The sequence below is a fragment of the Haliotis asinina genome, chromosome 1 (assembly GCF_037392515.1).
Source record: "Haliotis asinina isolate JCU_RB_2024 chromosome 1, JCU_Hal_asi_v2, whole genome shotgun sequence".
Lineage (NCBI taxonomy): Eukaryota > Metazoa > Mollusca > Gastropoda > Lepetellida > Haliotidae > Haliotis > Haliotis asinina.
In genome coordinates, this window is record NC_090280.1 from 99393075 (window position 1) to 99414052 (window position 20978).

Genomic DNA, 20978 nt, shown 5'->3' on the forward strand with positions numbered 1-20978 from the left:
AGCTGAAGCCAAACATGTTGCCAGGGAAACGCCAAAAATATTCAGAATTCCCAAAACTACCAATAGGCACCAACACACCACCAGACCAATCTTTGTGTCAAATTTGGTAAAGAAATATTGAACGGCGTTTTAGATCTGCTCTGGAAAAGGAAAATGTGCACGGACGCACGGGCGGAGTCCATTTTAACACCTCCCGCAAAACGCGTTGCGGGGTATGATTATCTTAACACTGAATTATCATAAGGACTTCAGTCATCATCACTGGAAGAATCCTCCACATAATAATTGTCTGCATCTGAGATGCTGCCATCACTATCATAGCAGCTTTCACACTCAGAATCTTGAGCTGTTTGAGCCTCGCCACCCTCTGCCACATATGCGTGTAAATCTATCTGCTCATCATTTCTGACCTCCTCGGATGTCTGGGGTTGGAGAAGCCTCTTTAGCCGTCTGGGTTTTGCATTCAACCAGTGGTGAATCCCGGGGGCATACTCTGACACTTCAAAACTGACCAATGACGTTAGTGCTTACGATTTAGAGAGTCATTTGAAATAGCGTGAATTCGACTATTTGTTTATGTTTTTGAGGACGATGTTGTCGTTTAAATTAGCAACTCAGAATCAGGAAACATAACCAGGCCCGAAACTATCACTAGCCTTGCAGGTCAGCTTCAGCAACCTTTGGCAGGCCCGAGCAATGGCCAACTAGCATTTTGCTAGCAGGAAGACAGTTATTTCGAACACTGCACGGCGCTAAACAACGGCAACTCGAGTATATGTTTCGCGACAATGTCAATGATATGAAAGTGAAGGACACCAAACCGGAAGTGATTGTAGATGCGCTGGTTTATTTACAGAAATGAAGACAACAAGCAACAGCACAGCACACACTGCTGAAACAAACTACACTGATGATTATGCGCCACGGAATCATTAAAGTCTATTCACAGTGGTGTGCTTGAAACACATATTTGAAACACAAATTCATAATTCTAGCGACAATTCAGACTTGGTCGCTATTGTTATATATATGTGGGGAGATGCGATATGTGTCATTTGAGTGATCGGAACGTGCTACACTAATGGGGTGTGTATAATGTATAATCTGAGATTGGGGAAGAGAGGTAGGACGAATATTTCTCTGAAGGGTCAGGTAAATATATATAACACCCAAAAGGTAGGAAGACAGTTGAGAAAGGAAAGAAGATCCGACAGACATGGATTGGATTATTGTTTATCATCTGAGGTATGGGAAGATATTAGGTATATATGTATTGACACGCGGGAGGGTGTGGTATTTGTTTCTGCTGGTCGCTGGAGAGAATACGAAGTATCTGTAGTAATGGACGTAAGACATGGGTTTTTAGCTGAGACGTTTTTTGCAGACAGTACATATATTGAGAGTATGAGATTCACGCAAGAACACATATATCAAGTATATTGTTTCTATATTTAACTGGTATGCAAATTACTTGGAACGGAGTGATATATGAATAATTCAAAGTACTGAAGCGTGAGTATTTTAACGAATGGTTTGTATTGTAGTGGATTGTGTAATAAATACAAATGTAGTTTACAACAGCACCACACTGAAACATATCCGCACGGCTTGATGTATCATCAGCAATGAGCGTACGTTGACGTACAACAAATCACAGTGCACTCTCATAAAATACACTGAATTTCATAAATTACAAAATATATAACAATAAATATTATCTATATATTTTGTACATACATAACGTGAATAGACAATGAGTGGAAAGATATGACAACATGAACGTGCCCTTTGAAAAACCTGTAAGAACAATAAATACAAGTTGACCTTATTTCCACACGATCCTAATCCCCGACACAGGGCGCATGCGAAGACAAAAAAAATGTTTTCGTTACAGCAGGTCATATTTCTCAATATTAATTAGTGGACATGTTTACGACATGTTTTATGAGACTAATATGAGAGTATGGTTATCAGTATGTGTCAGGGAATGGGCGATCTTAGTGTCTTTGTGACGCCATTTCAATTAAAACATGATCACGTGAATAAATATTATACTGCCCATGTGACTTCATGTTACCAAGCGATGACGACATGGAAACATGTAACAAAGACTTAGTTGCTACTCGAAAAGAATAAGCGACACAAATACTAGCAATACTGCATACACCGTTATCAGTGACAGTCAGTGAAATACTATACAATAAATATTGTAAATAAATATTGTAAATAATACTGTACAATACATTGTCAAGCTGCTGTCATGAGGGCGGGTTACCATTAGATATATTCATATTGCACATCATTATGACGTCATATCACATGATTAATGCCTGTCCTTGACCCAGAGCGGATGAGACGGGCTAGCTCGCCTGAGTATGTGCCGTCGGAGGGAATTGTCTATTTTGTAGGAGGTGAGCCCCAGTAGCTGGACAACCAATGAGAAGCTGAAGACCCCAGCCACCACATAGCAGATGGCGTCACTGTTCGCCAACAGGTACACCGACGTCAAGAATGAATACCATACGGTGTTCATTATCACCATGGTGACCACGCACTTGTCTCGCAACTGCCTGAGATTATGCCTCAGAGACTCCTCATCCTTCCCACAATTCACGTTCTTGCCGAGGAGGGACTTTCGGAGTTTTTCCCAGAAACGTCTCTCTGGTTCCGACGTGAGGGGCAACACATCGCAGGCCTTCATGGTGAACGGTTGATAGGTTTCTGAAACAAACATGTCTGTTTTGACAACGGGTTGAAGTACAAGCATCACGCTTGTTACAGAACATTAGAAAGGCGGTTGTTTGTGACGGAATAACGATTCCAGTTTCAATAAATGCATTTTTTTTCCTGAAAGAGGAAGCTAAAATCTGTAATGACCATTTGCTTATTGCTCGACCATTTTAACAGCACCCAAACTCCCTCTAATCCCAAACATAGCCAGCCAATCATGATTATCACGATGGCCCCGAATGGTTGTAGTTTGTAACACAGAGAGTCAGTGGGATTTGTGTCCATTAATCTCTTCCGTTTTCCAGTTTATTTAGGTAAACGTGTTAACACGGTGATATCATATCCTAATATAGAGCGACTATTGTTACCTTCCTCTTTTCTTGACTTTTCCTGTTTCTTATCACAGCAGTAGTCTCCAGCGGTAGACTGTTGGGAAAACCGGAAGAGACGTCACACATTTTCCTTCAGTGTTGGACAAAGGCAACAGGCACGAAAAATACATAATATACTACTCACCCTTTGACAGATGCCATTCTTTCCAAATACTGACTTGATAAATTTATTCATTAGTTTTGTGTATTGTGTATGGACAAGGTTCGTTTGTTTGTTGTATAACGCCACACTCAACCCTTTTTCAGCGCTATATCTTTGGTCTGCAAATAATCAAGTCCGGACCATACAATCCAGTGATCAACAACATGAGCATCGTTTTAAGCAATTGGGATTCGATGACGTGTGAACCAAGCGCAAATAGGGTTGTGCAGCACAGAGAAACTGACTAGTCATGCTATAAACGGGTGTTATAGGAAGAGTGGTCATTTTCACTGTGTTGTGCAACCCTAATTGTGCTACAGTTTGCCGGTGGTTTGACAAAACGATTTGTAACTGTACGCCTGTCAGTGGTAGGAGTAGCATCTTTAACATTTTACAAACGTTTCATGTTTCACTACATTTAGCATGAGGAAGCAAACACGGAAGAAATGGAAGATTAAATCCTGCTTGCGCTCCAGTTTCGTTTGACAGATTACATGGCTACTTCGCTGTTGGCCCTCGGGAAGATCTTGGAGCTTATCTCCAGGAACACATGCTTGCTGTAGGATACGACTAGCGGGATGAGATGATCTTGATGGCATGTGTTTGTTGACACATGTCATCGTGTCCCACCAGAGTATTAACCCTTTAAGATCCGTTTTGAATTAGTGTTCAGAAACCCATCCCTGTCTTGATAGCCGTCTGACTCGGTTAACACCTGGCATCCTATTCCTGACTGCGTAAATTGAGACACACGTTATTAATCACTGGATTGTGTGTTCCAGACTCGATTATTTACAGATTGCCGCCATATACAGAGCCGTAGGTAGCCCCTGGGGGCAGGGGGCAGCTGCCCCTTGTAGAATTATATTCACAGATTACATGTTGTATATCAAAGGATTGATATAACACTCTTTTAACGCGGATTGTACCCCTCTTATTGAGAAAAGTTAACTGCGGCCCTGATCATATAGCTGGAATATTGCTGAGTGCGTGGTTAAACAACAAAACACTGCATAGATGGATGGGCAGGATCCAGACACGATTATTTATAGATCTTTCATATATGGATGGATTAGTGGCTAGACAGCAAACACATATATATTGATGGCAATATGTACATATACATAACGCATTTTGAAAACCTGCTTATAATGTTCACAACGTTAGGCGAGAGTGCTCGTTTTACCTCTTCTCGAGTTCCCCAAGACTGGTCGACCATGTTGGACACGGCATAGATGGGGAGGAGGATGAACATGGCGGGGAAGATGAAGGCGTACACGATGCCGTAGACGAGGTTGAGCCACTCCCCGGGATGGATAAGTGCAGCGTAGATTGTCCCGCCGATAAGGAGCGGTACGAGGAAGTAGGGGCGGAACTCGACATGGCCTTTCGCCATATCTGTTGACCACAGACAAAAATCAGCATATCTTGAAATTTAAGATCATTCACAAAACCATTCAGAAAAACAATCAGAATTTATATTTTTACACAACACAGACCACAAAGAGGAACCACGTCAAAAAGGCGATCCAAATCATAACAGAATTAAAAAAAACCTCACAATTGTTAGTTTGATTGTTAGTGAGTTTTGTACCGGTCTTTCAGCAATGTCATGGCTTACAATGCATGAGTGAGTGAATTTGGTTTTATATCCGTTTTAGCAATATCGCAGCAATATCACAGCGGGGAACCAGGGGTGGACATCGAACGCTGTAACTACAAATGGAATCGAAACGCAAGGGATTGTGTCACAATTTGTCACACTAATAAACTTGCTTTACCGCTTAAGACGTAAAGGCTTTGGATCTTGTAACAAAAACATATTAAGTATTTACGTATCTTCAAAACCCTAGTGTGTCATCAGCTCGGTTGCTTTGTTGCGCCGCACTCAACAATATTCCAGCTATATGACGGCGTTCTGGAAATAATCGAGTGTATATGAAGAAGAACAATTATTCATAGACAACTTCTTACTGGCAATAGATGTGACGTTTCAATCTCTTGATAATAGTGTTAGCACCCACACCGAAACGTTACATCTAAAGAAGTTGGCAATCCATAAATAATTGTTCGTCTCCATCACACCTGCTTCTAAATACCACAACAGGAAGAAAGTAAGTATGTATGGAAGTACTCCTACTCCTTTCACCCAATATATTCTACAATATCTCCGTGAAAACTACCAATCAGGAGTTTTATCAATCTTACAATTCTTCTAATATTCGTGAGGGAAATAGTTTCACTGTACCTTCTTGGATGTTGATAACCATATAAGCAATAAAACCTGCACTTATAGCTATCATGAAGGTCGCTACAGACAGAAGGAATGTCAAGGTCACGATATTCTGCGTCCGCTTGCTGCAGGCACAGCAGACGACCGTGTAGGAGACGATGAACAGGAACGCGAAAGGCGCGGACCAGATGAGAGGGAGTCCGAAGATGATCTCACTGGCGACACACAGGACGATGAGGGTTGTCGATGGTGAAAGAAGGACCCAAAGGAACATCTGCAGGAGTGACAGGATGAAGATAGCGGAGAAGGCTGCGTTACGTCGTATAAGATCAGACAGGGATTGGAAGATGAGAACCATGTTCGACAGCTCCGAGAGCACCCATCTTCGACGCTGTCGTAAGAATTCAGTGAAGGACTCGGGGCAGTGGGTGGAATTCCTGCAATTGTCGATGTACTCGAGTTTCCATCCCCTCATCATCATAAGTGTACACAGCCATCGGTCCTCACCTGAACATGGAGATGTGATGGTAGTGAGATAAAATGGGGCTTAAGCTGAGGTTCGTGTGCGTGCATGCGTGCGAGTGTGTATTTGTCAGGACCTAGGCAGACACAGTTTAGCCGTCTTTATCCTCTTTATGCAGAGAAGGTGATATGGTTTTACGGCGTTCTAGCGATATTCAATAAATTTCACGATAGGGGACACCAGAAAGGGCCTTCACACATTGTACTCATGTGGGGAATCGAACTCAGGTGTTTAGCATGATGAGCGGGCGCTTTAACCATTGGGCCACCCCACCGCCCCTCTTAATGTATAGCGCCTGCAGAGTGATAACATGTCTTTTGTGGTTGTGACATAGAACCACAGACCATAATTCCTTCGGCTGACCTTGTATCCTCCACACCATGGTAGTTCTACAGATGTGGTACCAGGAACTGATATTCCTAATACTAGCAACAATTCGTTCACAATGACAAAAACTTCCGCGTCACGAACAAACATACATCGAAAACAATTTCAGCAGTCCCTGAGAGTGCCCTTAACCTACGTTACAACGGAGGCAAGCACAAAACGTTATCAAGGCTACGGGTATATTTAACTGAGGTAAATTGAATTAAGAGCGGACGCGCAGCAAGAGTTGCTTCCGTTCTATAGTCCAGTTTAGTCACAGGTTTTATTTTCGACCTTTAATTGTAGGTGCAAAGCAAGGGAGACCAACAAAACTACTCACCGTGGTCCTTGACGAGAGCGTCGAAAGCCGAGCAGCTAGGCTCGGAGAACGTGCTCATGACGTCTGCCAATGCCTGGCCTCGATAGAGACTGAAACATCCGGGGCAGCACGTGACCGAACCGATTATATTCTGAGAGGCCTTCACCAGCCAGAAATCTGTCGCATTAAAACAACAGTATTCCAGAAAACAATCATCATAAAACAACAGATCTCTAAAATTATCAACGTAATAAACATTCAAATCAATACCTGACTCCATTAAGCAAACAACCGGGATTTTCACAGACATCAAAGTGAGTCTGTAGTCCAGAATCTGTTAGAATATGGTCAAGTTCCATGAATATATCTATCCCGAGTGCGAGCATAAATTGTGATGAATGAAACCATGTCTTCGGCGAGACAATCGATAGCTCCATCCACTAAACTACCCAGCGTTCACACCTGCAAGAACCGTTCAAAAGGGTTCAGTTTCACAAAGTAATCTCAACGACTCAGTGACTCTTGCACTTATACAATGCAGGGACTAGGGACCAGTTTAGGGTCGATCCTCTAGGTTTAAGGATCGCGACTCAGGTCCTCAGTATTAAATATGTAACGATGTCTAAATCCTAAGTTATCTTAAACACATTATTGTAAATACGACATACCTTTGGCGTATTCAAACTTTTGGTACCAAACAACAGGATTAAAACCGCCAGTTGGTACGGTGCGTCCACACGCAGCCCCAAGCGACTGATCCCTGTCACAGAGGTCGAGTAGTGCCCGCACGCTCTTAGCTTTGAACTGTGTGTCTGCATCTGTGGCCAACACGTACACATCGTCCTGTTTACTGAGGCCCTGGTTGCCGGCGATAGTGAAGAGAGAAGTCTCTTGAGAACCGCCACTGCAACGCCATCTTCCTTGCTGGCCACGTCCTGGTTGGAAGTAGAACAAATCTGGCGGGAGATACACCCGATGGCCGCCATCTTGGTTATCCGTTCGTCTTGCCAGTTCCGCCTTCAGCACGTTTTTGACCATCTCATTCCCGATGTCCTTCGTGCATGGCACCTTGGAGTGACTTTTTGGCTGCAGTTTTTTGTAAGAGAACAAATCCGAATCATCACTATCGGTCCCCTCGCTGGTGAAGCATGAGGCAGTGCTCTCCCTTGATACCGTGTATGCCTCTGACGCCTCCGTTGAAGTGTCGCTTCCACTGTCGTCGAAGTCGGTGCTGCTGGACGGATGTCTGTGAGAGCTTTCCTTTTCTTTAAGATATTTGTACATATTCGCACGGTAGTCCTCCTTTCCACTGTATTTTAGTCCTGTGGCGAAAGTGTCGAAATTACCACTTGAAGTCAGGTCAATGTCTTTAGGTCCTGATGGACTGCTAGAATTGAAACCACATCTGTACTTGAGGATGTAATTCATGTACATGACCTGACTCCATCGTTTCTTGACCTTGAACAATTGCCCGTCCTTGATGTGAACGTAGATGGGGAAATTCTGGTCGTAGATGCAGTGGAACTGGAATCCATAAGGCGTCTTGTAGCAGTTCATGTCTGGATATGACAGATGGAACACCTCTATCAGCAGGCTCAACAACTGACAAGCGAAGGAGTTGTATTGGCCGTTCTCGATGGCGTTGTCGAGGAAGACGTGTGCCTCCACGGAAACGTCGTTCAGGACGTTGGAGGACACCATCTTCTTTAAGCTGTTGAGATAACGTTTCATTTCGGTTCTCGTTTCCCGGAACATTGTCGTGCAGACGAACACGGTTTTGTGTTTGCCTTGTTTTACGGTAGTTTGGGTAAATCTGTCTCTTGAGCCAATCCCTTTGTGATTGTAGTTGAGGATGAGAGATTGTTCCAAGAACATAGCATTCCATGTAAATCCGAAAAAGTTTTCTGAGAAAGGTCTGAGAAGGTCTGTCGGTGATTCAATGATATGTAGAGCTGGGATTACGTATGGAACAATCCAGACGAGAAAGGCCAAAACTGTTGCAGACCATGTTGCAAGATCCATACCAGACAATTCCCATATCGCCTCGGTTGAAACATCCCCCCACAAAATGGTTGCCGCTCCGAAAGTGAGGAGAGGTGCAAGGAGGGACGGTAGCCAGACACCTGGTGTCGTGAGGGACACTTTAGATGCGACGTTCATGATGGCAAGGGCAGACATCCCTGTTATAACTGTCACTAACATCGGCAGCCAGATTCTGTAATCTGATGTGTTTGCAAACCCAACGCTCAGGAACTGGTACATATCTTCTCGGAATGCTTTCAGGTTGAACGCCATGAGACCTGTAAGAGTTACTGGTATTGACACGATCTTGAGGCAGTTGTACGCTAACGTCGCTTTCCAGTTACGTTGTCCTGACGAGCAGACGACAATCTCTTGCACGCGGGGGGTCCAGGCGGTCGACAGCACTAGAAGAATTATGGGTAAGGCCACGCAGTGTCGGAGGTGCATGTTGAAAGGAGACCACAGGTAGATGAATGCAGAGACGAGGGCGGGGGCCCAGAATGTGTAGGTGCATAGGGTCACGTGCAGGCACTGGGTGAGGATGCGCACGAACCTCTTGCTGCTGGACTTCGTGACCGTCGTCATCTACAACACACCCGCTCATAAACAAAATGTAAGACATTTGAGTGAGGGAGGGAATGAGATTAGGTTTAAGCCGCTTTTAGCATTAATCCAGCAATATCACGGCGGGGGACACCAGAATTGGGCATCACATAATGTACCCACGTGGGAAATCGAACACGGGTGTTCGGCGTAACGAGCGAACGTTTGCACCACTGGGTTGTCTCGCCTAGTGACATTTCAAGACATTTCAACAGCACAAGCATGCTCTGTTGCAACTTCAGAGCCATGAGGTAAAAGCCATTTAGCAGACATTAGTGAACCTAAATTGCCAATCGAACCAAGTCGAGACTTCCTTCCGTGCTTATGGGCTTTTTCATACACATCATTCTTTTTCAATTTTCTTTTCTATGAGTGAATGAATGCGTATGTTTTCCTCCCCTTTTCGCAATGTTCCAGCGATACCATAAATAGACTTCACACATTGCACCCATGTGGGGAATCGAATCCGGGTGCTCGGCAAACGCTTTAAACACAAGGCTACGCCCTGCCCTCTTATCTATGATACTCTATACATTACGCACGTAAACCGTCTGTATCACAGCCGTCTGATAAAAAAACAGTGATGTGATGGGTGATCTTTAGCATCGATTTACGCAATTTGGCACTATGCCATGCATCAGCTAAATCACTTAGCCTCTTGCAAATGTTCTCTAAAAATGTTCTCATACGAGTCACGAACTGCACAGAAAGCTAATGTAATTCTTTTGAATAAAAAACACGTGTTAGGTTTGGTCTTCCAGCCTTTAGATGTCGTTCAATGGCAATCTTTAATATCCTCGAATATTCGGGACTCTCTCCATCCTCACTGAATCATATACTGAACGGCAAAAGGAATGCAACTCTGTGTTTAAACAGAAGACACACACAAAGCGCTTACTTTTATGAGATTTCATTGTTTCGAAACTTGTGTTTCTTTTGCTGTTCAGTATACTTACAAAAGGAGATATGGAACAGGATGCGTATACCAACTCAATAATAATGCAGGACACTTAAAGCACGCAAAGCGCGTTATAACGAGTAGTACCTTCATACTGTGTGCAGCCTTGACAATGAGCGGTATAGTGAAGACAGCCGATGGAAGGAAAAGAAAAATGGGCTCAGGAAGAACTAAAGAGATTTCGGATGCGAAGATACAGACGGCAACCGTCTCTATGACTCCTCCAAGGATCCCCTGCAACAACAACAACAAGCACACACACAATGCAATACGATACATGGGAGTATCAATGAGGTGGGGGATTGACTGGGTGGAGATGTCCGGAAGGGACTGGGTGGAGAGGGGGTTACAATGAAACTGGGCTGTTCCTCGAGAATTGTTTTTCACGCTCAGATTTCCATTGTTTATCAAAACTACCGCTTCATGACATTACCGTCTCTTTATGTCCTATTTCTATATTCTGTGATGTAGCGAGGACATGCTGATGTCTTTCCTGTAGTAAGACAAGGCATCTCAGTTTCCGAGAAATATGCATTTTCAGCTCGTTCCCAGCATTGTGTGTCATCAATGAGCAATGAGATGTGATTCCATGAGATTCATAGCTAAATAAGAAAAACATGCTAAATACTGAAATGGTGGTATCCCGAAATAATTATCTGCCAAAGATTTAGTCAGTAATGCCTAGACAACCCTAAAGCATGTGTTAAAAAGTTCGTTACCATGGAAATTAATTATGGACTGATGATGAGTTGAATGTTGCTTCACTAACATTGCGATGTGCATACATGTGGACAATTTATGCCTAGCATCACGAGTGAGTGAGTATGATTTTGCGCCGCTTTAGCTGAATGTTTGGCCTTTACCATGGGCACCAGAAATGAGGTAAACAAACTGTGTCCATGTTTGAGATGGATCCTGAGTCTTTGGTGAATACTTTAAATACTAAGACGACATCTCCACCCTGCATTAGCAAAATACATTTACAGGTTTATATTGTATATTAATGTATGCATAATGGTGTCATATTTTGATATTTTAGTATTTTTAATACCTGACAAAAATACTTTGAATCGCACTTTCATCTAGCGCTAGCCCTTTCATCATTTCATACTCGCTGTTTCAACTCTTTTCAACCAACAAAATCCCTCATCCACTATAATAAGATAATTTCTACAAGACGCTAATGAGGAGATTAGCTGCTTATTGTAGAGTACGGCATCAGTGACGGTATCTGCATGAGACCTTACCATGTAGATGTGACCGGGGCGGGGCATCTTCTTCTTGTGGGCGGAGCTTATAAAGGGGGTGTTCCATATTATGTAAATGAAGTTGCTCACGTGGGGTACGACAAGCAGCACACAGATGAGAATGTACCTGATAAAAGACATAATACATCAATGAACTGTAATTAAACCGGAGGTATATCTAATAAAATAAGGGAATACAGATGTAAAGACTATTGCATCAATACAATTAAGAAATATACACACACACACACACACACACACACACACACACACACACACACACACACACACATATATATATATATATATATATATATATATATATATATATATATATATATATATATATACCGCGATCAATCCAAACATTTAAATCTGCATGCTTTTACCGTCAGGCATGCTGAGTGACTCTTCTTCCATCCCATAATACACCGCGTACACAAACTGCATGCGATTCATACCACTTCACAGCCATATTAACAGTAAAGACCAACACCGAGCTAGTCTGTCCCCTACCGCCTAGCCCTACAGTGCTAAATCCCGAAATGAAACAAGTTTAGATTTCCTCAGTGATTTGAATGTCTGGTCTGCCCTGGGCTCCTTTTCAATTTAAATAGGTTTTATGTCTTTTAGCGGCCTTTAGAAGTTGTTCAAGATGACCAAGGTATTATCTGGATTAATATTCTTTAATCTTTGATCACCTGATGAGGGAATCTGTTATGAAACCCGAAACGTTGTTTTAGAAAGATTAACGAATACTATTCCATAAAATATCTAATCTATAACTACTTCATGATGTAATCGTGTTTCGTAAACTTGTCCTAGTTTTCTACAAATTTGACTCCATGTATAGTTCAGACACATCTAGCGCTGCCGATGACTTACCACGTGGCTGGATGGATCTGTTCATACTTGTACAGGCGCAAGATCCACAGAAGCGACACCTTCCCGGAAGTCAGCACCGCCACCATCAGCAGGAAGAGCCATACGGAAACCGCCGACTACATAAAACATAAAACACAGGTTGTTGGGTAAAGATAAAATAATTGTCGCTACTGAAACTGTTTACATCCATTGTAATGCCCGTTGGTAATTCATTTAAAACTTAAACTCGTGATTATAAAGTTAAGACTGGCGATTCATCAAAACCCAATAAAAAGCCCGGATACAGATCGACCGCAAACGGGTCGAAGATCATCATGAGTTATCAAGGGTATTTTCTCTCCATTGACTAAAGGAAGCGGTGTAGTATAGCGGTATAGGGGCCCAGCTACCATTATAAATAAAGAAAGCCCTTGCTTTCACATGATTGCTGCTAGAAGGTTGGGCAAGCCCTCGCTACTATCTCAATATATCAACCTATCGGGCTTGCTACGCGCCTGATGGGGGATCTGTCCTAGGTAATTATCATGAAATATCAGAGATGCCTTTCCCTCGATAACCAATGATGTTATTGAGGGGAACAATATTTCGACAAAAAAGAATAGTCGATGAACAAACGATATTTTCCCTTTATCAATGTATTGTACTCACCAGCCATTTTATGTTATGGCTCACAGAACTTGTTGCCATAGCAACACGTAAATAGCTCGTTTACCAAATCAACAGTTCTGCAACAAAAGACATGTAGGCCCTGAAAAATACGGCATACAGGCACAAGAACAGAAATAATAATTAATAATATAAAAATAATTTGAATAAACTTCACACAATTCAGCTAATACAATTCACTCAAAGTACATGTAGTTACTAGAAATCGAGTTCACTCAAAACAAAGTGGTGCCTTGAAATTAATTAGTTCGAACTCAGTCTGCCAAACGCTAATGTCCCCCAAATGAGACCATTGGTGACAACTACCCCTGAAAACACTAAGGCAGACCGTTACTCTTATTCTGTTATCATCACTTCAGCTGTCTGGCAAAGTGCTGTGTGTCCGATATAACCCATAAAAAGTGAAGTGAATTCGGGTGAACAGTGTGAACTATACTATAAAAAACAAAAACAAAAAAAACAACAGAAACGCATAGACGGGAATTCTGCTGCGAAAAATGTTGCATTTTCAAACATATATAACTCGTCCTCAAATAGACTTTAGTACATGAAATTGTACACCAGTGTTCAAGAAGGTAATATCTTTACAACCAAGTGGATACTTCTAGATAACGAAGACGTTGAGCACGATGGTGACGAATAACATGACCTGTGACCTGTTTCGTACAGTTTGATCGGATACCCTCTGAAGTCCAGGCACCCTGGCTGTTATGCTCTCACCCACGGCAATACGGTAGTACTGTAGTACCCGAATGTACCGATCTTTGGCTGCAGCGGTAACTCGAGGTCTTCCTGTACGGAGGCTGTGATTTGTTAAACCTGTTTGGTTGCAACGAGCAGCAAACCATGATATCTTGCCCAGGCTAAACTTCACAAGCCTGGCAACAGACGATTGGTAATCTCCAGCATGCATTCTATTCAATGGCAGTGTACCGTGTCGTAGAGTCAAGACGTGGCATAGTGATTTGACCTTGAACCTCCTTCAAAACGAATGCCAATTTCTTAAAGTAATCTGGATGTTTAATGCCAGACAGTTAATTCTCTTTGCTGCACAATTTCAGCTGGAAGGTGATTTCTGTTGCGATGCCTTTCTAATCCTTGTAAGAAATCTCGTAAAAAAACCAACATTTTCTGGTACAATTTTACTTGTGCAATTGTGTAAAATCAGGTTATTAACCCGTTTGTTACATATTTTGACGATTGTTTGAACACAACAGGTAATTAAAAGAATATTTAAAATACCAATCGCCTATGCGTTTCTTTTTTGGTATAGTATATAATACAGCTGACTACAGTGTGTGAGTGAGTGAATACCGATTGAAACTTCACTCATTAGGTTCCTGGTTACAACACGACAGTATGTATCATGTCTGACCCAGACAGTCCAGTGCCTGAAATCAGGGCGATGCTCTGTGACGACGCTCAGCTGTGTCACGAACTATAACCAAGCAATACATATTATGTTCAAATAGTACAAGATGCTATGGGATGTTTCGCTCGTCTTGCCGAAAGCCCAGGTTCAATTCCCCACCTGATTACTATGTTAGAAGCCCATTTTAGGTGTGCCCCGTTGTAATATTGCTGGAATATATAAAACTAAGTAAAACCCAACTTACTCACTCATTCACTAATTCACTAACTCAGACAATGAGTGAGTGAGTGAGCTGGGTTTTACATCGCTTTCAGCAATATTCCATCAAAATCAAGGCGGGGGTTAACCAGAAATGGACTTCACATATTGTGCCCATGGGGGAATTGAACCCGCCTGCGTGACGAGCAAACGCTTTAACCACTAGGCTACTACCCCTCATACAACAAGCAAGAGATACCACAGACTCACTGAATGTAAGAACATTCAAGACCTGTATCAGTCTGATGTGATCTGGCTGACATACTTTTGCAAGAGTCGTTATATTAACTCACATACCAACACTGACAAAATCGACACATGTTAAAATGAATCAAGAAAGAAACAACTGTCAAAGTTACAGAAAACATGAATTTCTTCCATATTATATATACTTTTCCGAAGAAGGTAAAGACGATCCCGTTCCTTACATAACCAGACTTTGTTATCATGCCACGAGTGAGTTTCGTTTTACAGGACATTTAGTAATATTCCAGCAATATCGCGTCGGGGAACACCAGAAATGGGTTTTCACGTGTTAACCACATGAGAAATTGTCTAACGGAAAATAAAATGAATACTAGGCGTTCTTAAGCTTTTCTTCATGTGATGGGGGAGGCCTAGTGGTTAACGCGTTCGCTAGTCACGCAGTATCCCGAGTTTGAGTCCCCACATACGTACAATGTGTGAAGCCAATTTCTGGTGTCCCCCTCCGTGATAATGCTGGAGTATTGGCAAAACCAGCGTAAAAATTATGTCATACATGTTATGAATGTAAAAACCATCTAACACTTATTATAATCATCCAACACTTTTTATAACCATCTAACACTAAATATAACGTCTAACACTTGTTATAACCATCTAACACTTAATGTAACGTCTAACACTTGTTATATCCATCTACCACTTAATAACCATTTAACACTACTTACAACCATCTAATACTAGTTATAACATTTAACATTATAACAATCTATAACACTTGTTACAACCATCTAACAGTACTTATAACCATTTAGCACTAGTTATAACCATCTAACACTTGTTACAACCATCTAACACTTGTTACAAACATCTAACACTTGTTACAACTATCTAACACTACGTATAACCATCTAACACTTGTTATAATCATCTGACACTTGTTATAACCATATATAATTTTTTATAACCATATATAGCTTGTTGTAACACCCGACTACTGAATCCCGACAAATTAATCCGCCCCTACGTTGTCCACAGTTACTCATTATCTCATTGTGACCGGAAGGTTGGTAGAGGAGGGCAACGGTTGACTGACGAACGACAGACAGAGTAACCGCAGATGACTAACGGTGGCAAACCATCGTCAAATCTGCTTGTTCATGGCCCGAAGGTCACAGCAACTTGTCGTTGATGCGTAATTGTCACTTCGTACACTCACCTGCCACCTACAGGCAATTTCAGCGGAACATGCTATGTTGCAAACATATGAGGAATTTACAGCCCTACTACTCATTTACTATGTGCCGTCAAACATTCTTGAATTTAAGTCCCATTCTCACAGAAAAAAGATCTGTGCTCTTAGCACACTGACGTTAAAAACTGCCGTCACTATCTTGACGAGAGGAGGGGTAGCCTAGTGGTTAAAGAGTTCCCTCGTCACATCGGAGGTTGTGGGTTCAGTTCCCACGTGGGTACAATGTGTGAAGCCCGTATCTGATGTTATCCACAGTAATATTAACGGAACATTGTTAAAACAGAAGGTCGCGGGTTCGATCCCCGGCCATGTCATACCAAAAGACGTTAAAATATGGTACTCGGTGTTCCCTATCATTATTGGGTACTACAAGGACTGAGTGGCTCGGAGTCAGTATATGGTGTCTGAGTGGGTATTCATGCTTAATTGCGGCATGGTATCTGAGTGAGCTAACATTATAAACACAGAATAAGTCTGGACTAGAACAAGCAGTCATATGAGCGAAATACTCTCACCTCACCTCACCTCACCTCACCTCACCTCACCTCACCTCACCTCACCTCACCTCACCTCACCTCACCTCACATGAAACCAAAAACTAGAACATATTGCACAAGCCAATCAGACAAAAGTATTTCCCTCACACGTCTACCATTAAACATTTTGAAAGGTTCACTGAGGCCATATGTTTTAGAAAAGCGATCAAACGACCTTGATGGAAGGGTAGCAGGATGATGTTTGAAAGCTTGGAGGGGACTCCTTTAAATTATTTTAAGAATAAGTGTAGTTGGTGAATGTGTCATCCTCGGAAATGTGTAGGGGAGGGGCAGAGAGAGAGGGTGGTTGTTCTATTTTGGAACGGGACATGACATAACAAATGTACACGTCTACAATGTACATACAGTGGTGTACGCGTTGTACTGCCACAAGACAAGACATAATAATCTTGAAAACGACATCAACGGCATTACTATTTCACTTCTTTCTTAAATTGGGGCAGTGGGATAGTCCAGTGGTTGAAATGTTCGCCCGTCATGCTGAAGACTCGGGTTCCGTTCCCCACATGGGCACAATGTGTGAAACCCTTTTCTTGTGACATTGCTGGCATATTGATAAAAGCGGCGTAAAACTAAACCCACTCACTTACTTGATGAACGTAGCCTGATTTCAAACACACCGACGATTATTAACAGACAGTCGGCATATATACCAGAATATTGTTGAGTGTGGCGTTCAGATATATGTGAACAGTGATGTTTCGTCCTATTGTGTACTCATCTGGGATGTAATGTCGATTCAGATGAACTACCATAAAAAATTCTAAATACTATGAAATACACAATCAAAAAAGTCATATATATCAATCTGCAGCTGACTACATGGCGGTGGGGTAGCTTAATGGTTAAAGCGTTCGCTTGTTACGCCGAAGTCACGGGTTGCCCACATGGGTACAAGGTGTGAAGCCCATTACAATGTTTGGATGCCCTCCGCCGTGATATTGCTGGTATGTTGCTAAAAGCGGCGTAAAATCAAACTTACTCATTACTGTTGACTACACTAAGAGAATATCTCTGATCTCTGTTAGACATGTTACAACGTTCTACGGCTTGACCTTGGGAGGCACCTGATCCTAGTGTATAGCCTCACTGTAAGACATTCAGTAATGACGAAGCAGTGTCACCGGCCACCAACATTTGTCATATATCGGTAGCGATATTTATACAATTCGGCTTCCAACTTTTTACACGTATTGGGAAACAAATGCAGGCCATAGCCTTGCATGAGAAAAGTTACTTCCGTGTTTGTTGGATCAGTGTAGACGCTTGTTAACCATGAGGTTTGGCAAATGCTATGGTCCACTGCAGAAATAAAACTGAACCAGGACAAGATATTTTAAGAAAAATACCTATATGAAATATGAAATGCCAATCTCGTATTGGTTTTGTCACTTGAATGAAAGACGAACTCACAAAACTGTCGAACATTTTAAGGAAATGTCTTGCTTGAAACTGCAAGCGACAAGCGTCGATTTCTGTTAATGCAATTAGTGCCATGGTATCTAATTGCACATGTTGGATCAAATACATATGCCAACATCAGCATCAGGCAAAGGTATAGTATAGGTCTAAATCACTAAATATCTAAGTAAGTTATAACATTATTAAAGATAAATATGATAATGTTGATAAATATAAAATTATCAACGTATATGTGAGAAATAACTGACTAACCTTGAAAACGGTAATGTCCCGGGGAATTTCAAACAAGACTAAGTTGTACCCAGTGTTAAGCCTTCGCCTTATATACCTCCAAGAATAGCTCGTCATCCCCAAATATTACACTTTCATCCTAAAGAGGTCGCTCATTACTTCAAAAGGACGAATCGGACAGAATCAAGCCCGTAAGTGTGTATCTAAGTGTTGACAGACGTGTTAAATCTCTAAGAAAAAAGCTGTATAACATTTTATTAACAAAGGGAACCCAACACACTGGACGAGGATAAGCTGTCGACCCCGCGTTAAAGCGCTACAAGACTCGGGATGGTTTCAGTATTTGCTGTGGATCCGTCAAAAGCCTCATACTCCCGTATGTGTCTTGCACCACGGGACTAAATCCCAGGCAAGTCACACACCACGTGTTAGCGCGAGGCTAGTTTGTTTGTTTACCATCTAAACCTTTGTCTAGTGGTTAACCGACGAGCGTTCAGATACCTTCCTATGGGGGATTGATGCTTATTGACTTAAAAAATAATCCACACATACTTAAACTGATGGGTAAATATGTCAAGTTTCTTCACCACTATACGTTTACGTTTTACTATGACGGTATTAGCGAACACGTGGGGCTGTCGTGGTTTTAATGTATAGATACAATGGGACACGCCAGGGCTGTGTTCTACATCCGTGGTTATTCTGCACGGAAATAGTTACATGCCCGTCTGTACATATGGACCACTACAAAATGTTTCATTTTCCCCCTTTATTCCTTTTCGAGAGAAATAGGGACAACAATTTTGTTTAAAGAGACAAAGATTAACCTCGAATTTCAGAGGATTCCCTCGAAGTGTAAGCATATTCCATGCTTCGGCATTGTATGTTTTAGGCGTATGTGTTTGCGTTTTAAAACAATCTTCTAGTTTTGCTCTTGAAGACCTACGAACAGAAAATGGTCTATATTGTATATCTGCTCGCTCTCTCTCTCTCTCTCTCTCTCTCTCTCTGTCTCTCTCTCTCTCCGTCTCTCTCTCTCTCTCTCTCTATGTGTGTGTGTGTGTGTGAAAATATGGAATGACGTATAAATCAGTGCTGAATTATACATATATTTTCTGTGAGATCATACAATACGTTGGTGGTCTGCTGTAGGACTGGGATATGTACTGTTTGTGATCTGTTATACCGGACGCCTCTAATTGTCCATTGTTATTTATTTTTGACATGTTCAAGTGTTTATGGTCCTTCATAACTGTGACACATCTGTTGATGGGCTGTTATACTTGTGGTATCTCTGGTCGATAATGAGCCGTAATAGTCATGACACGTAGACCTGACTGTTTTTCCGTCCCGAAGAGCCTTGACATGTTTGACTGTTCATGGCCTGTTATGATTGTTCATGTGCCCTTATAAACATGGCATGCAGATTGTTCCCGGGCTGTCATACCTGTGACATGCTCATTGTTCATAGGCTGTTATACCTGTGACATGAAGATTGTTCACGGACTGTTATACCAGTGTTATGCTGATTGTTCATAGATCACAATACTTGATATACATATTGTTCATTGACTCTTCATGGGTCGTAGCACCTGTGAAATGTCTGATTGTTCATGTGTTCATGAACGTGACAACTCACTTCATCGGCCGTTTTATATTATTATATTGATTTCGCACTTACGGATATTTATATTTATGTCATGTCTGATTGTTCATGGTGTTTGCATTTTGATCAGGTGGCGTGGTTCGCAGACTGTTTTAGTTTTCTAACAGCATGTGAAAAGAGACAGTTTCTACTATCCGCCGGGATATTGCTGGAATATTTCTAGAGCGCCGTAATACCACACTCACTCACTCACTGAGGAGACATTACTGGCAGATTATCTGTCCTCTAACGAATTTGGTCATAACTGTGCCTTCACAGCATTAATTGCATGTTGAGCAATACCGAAATACTTGCCCACAAGAACCCAAGAGGGGAACGCTATGTATTCACCATTTTAACTCTTTAATTCAAAGAGCTAAGGCTTAAAACAACTGTGGTTTCCTGTAGTTCTGGACTGTCACGATAGCTCCAAAAGTGTGTCTGATAAATGTCATAATTCTGTATTACTGTCTGTTTATCGGATGCCAATTTTAATCCCCGTAGTGGTTCAGATTCCAAGCGTTGTGTCCAGGGATAAACGAATACTAGTATTTGCGCATTATCACACTCTAGTAGCTATGTGACATAATTCAGCTAAACCTGTCCCCAGCGTTGACGAATAACCGGAGCTGTATAAACTGTGTACCTTTTAGATCTTCATTATAATACCACTGATAGTTGCCATGTCAGGTGTGTATGATATGGCTTTTAATCATTCCAACAATTCTACAAATCTAATATGAAATAATAGCTGTAAGAGGTTTAAAAACTAAGCCTAGTATGTTTTTGCACCGTAGAATGTGCCAATATTCTGACTCTACCATCCAGGCGCACCCTCTGCAAAACTGGGTCACCTGATCTGTAAGTAAATATAGCGTACCTGTGATGCAATTGTGGTTTTCTAGTGTATATATAAGACATGTATAGGTAAATATGTTCATTAGATCT

At 41.8% G+C, this 20978-nt stretch overlaps 1 protein-coding gene across 1 annotated transcript; it reads right to left on the reverse strand.

The window, feature by feature from the left end:
- Window positions 1–829: 829 nt before the first annotated feature.
- Window positions 830–13107, reverse strand: LOC137285003 (uncharacterized). The gene is made up of 10 exons (XM_067817117.1): window positions 13069–13107; window positions 12421–12536; window positions 11536–11662; window positions 10376–10522; window positions 7374–9312; window positions 6727–6882; window positions 5513–6004; window positions 4451–4662; window positions 3099–3156; window positions 830–2721 (listed from the first exon to the last, which is right to left on the reverse strand). Exons 1-10 carry the CDS (start codon window positions 13105–13107, stop codon window positions 2324–2326), a joined length of 3684 nt encoding a protein of 1227 aa, XP_067673218.1. The 3' UTR covers window positions 830–2323.
- Between the last annotated feature and the right edge of the window lie 7871 nt (window positions 13108–20978).

Excerpts from the sequence above, each read along its gene's own strand:
- LOC137285003 (XM_067817117.1), bottom strand. The coding sequence starts at position 13,107 with ATGGCAACAAGTTCTGTGAGCCATAACATAAAATGGCTG. Across the intron at positions 12,537-13,068 it reads GCCATAACATAAAATGGCTG|TCGGCGGTTTCCGTATGGCT; the intron begins GTGAGTACAATA and ends TGTTTTATGTAG. Across the intron at positions 10,523-11,535 it reads GCCCCGGTCACATCTACATG|GGGATCCTTGGAGGAGTCAT; the intron begins GTAAGGTCTCAT and ends TTGTTGTTGCAG.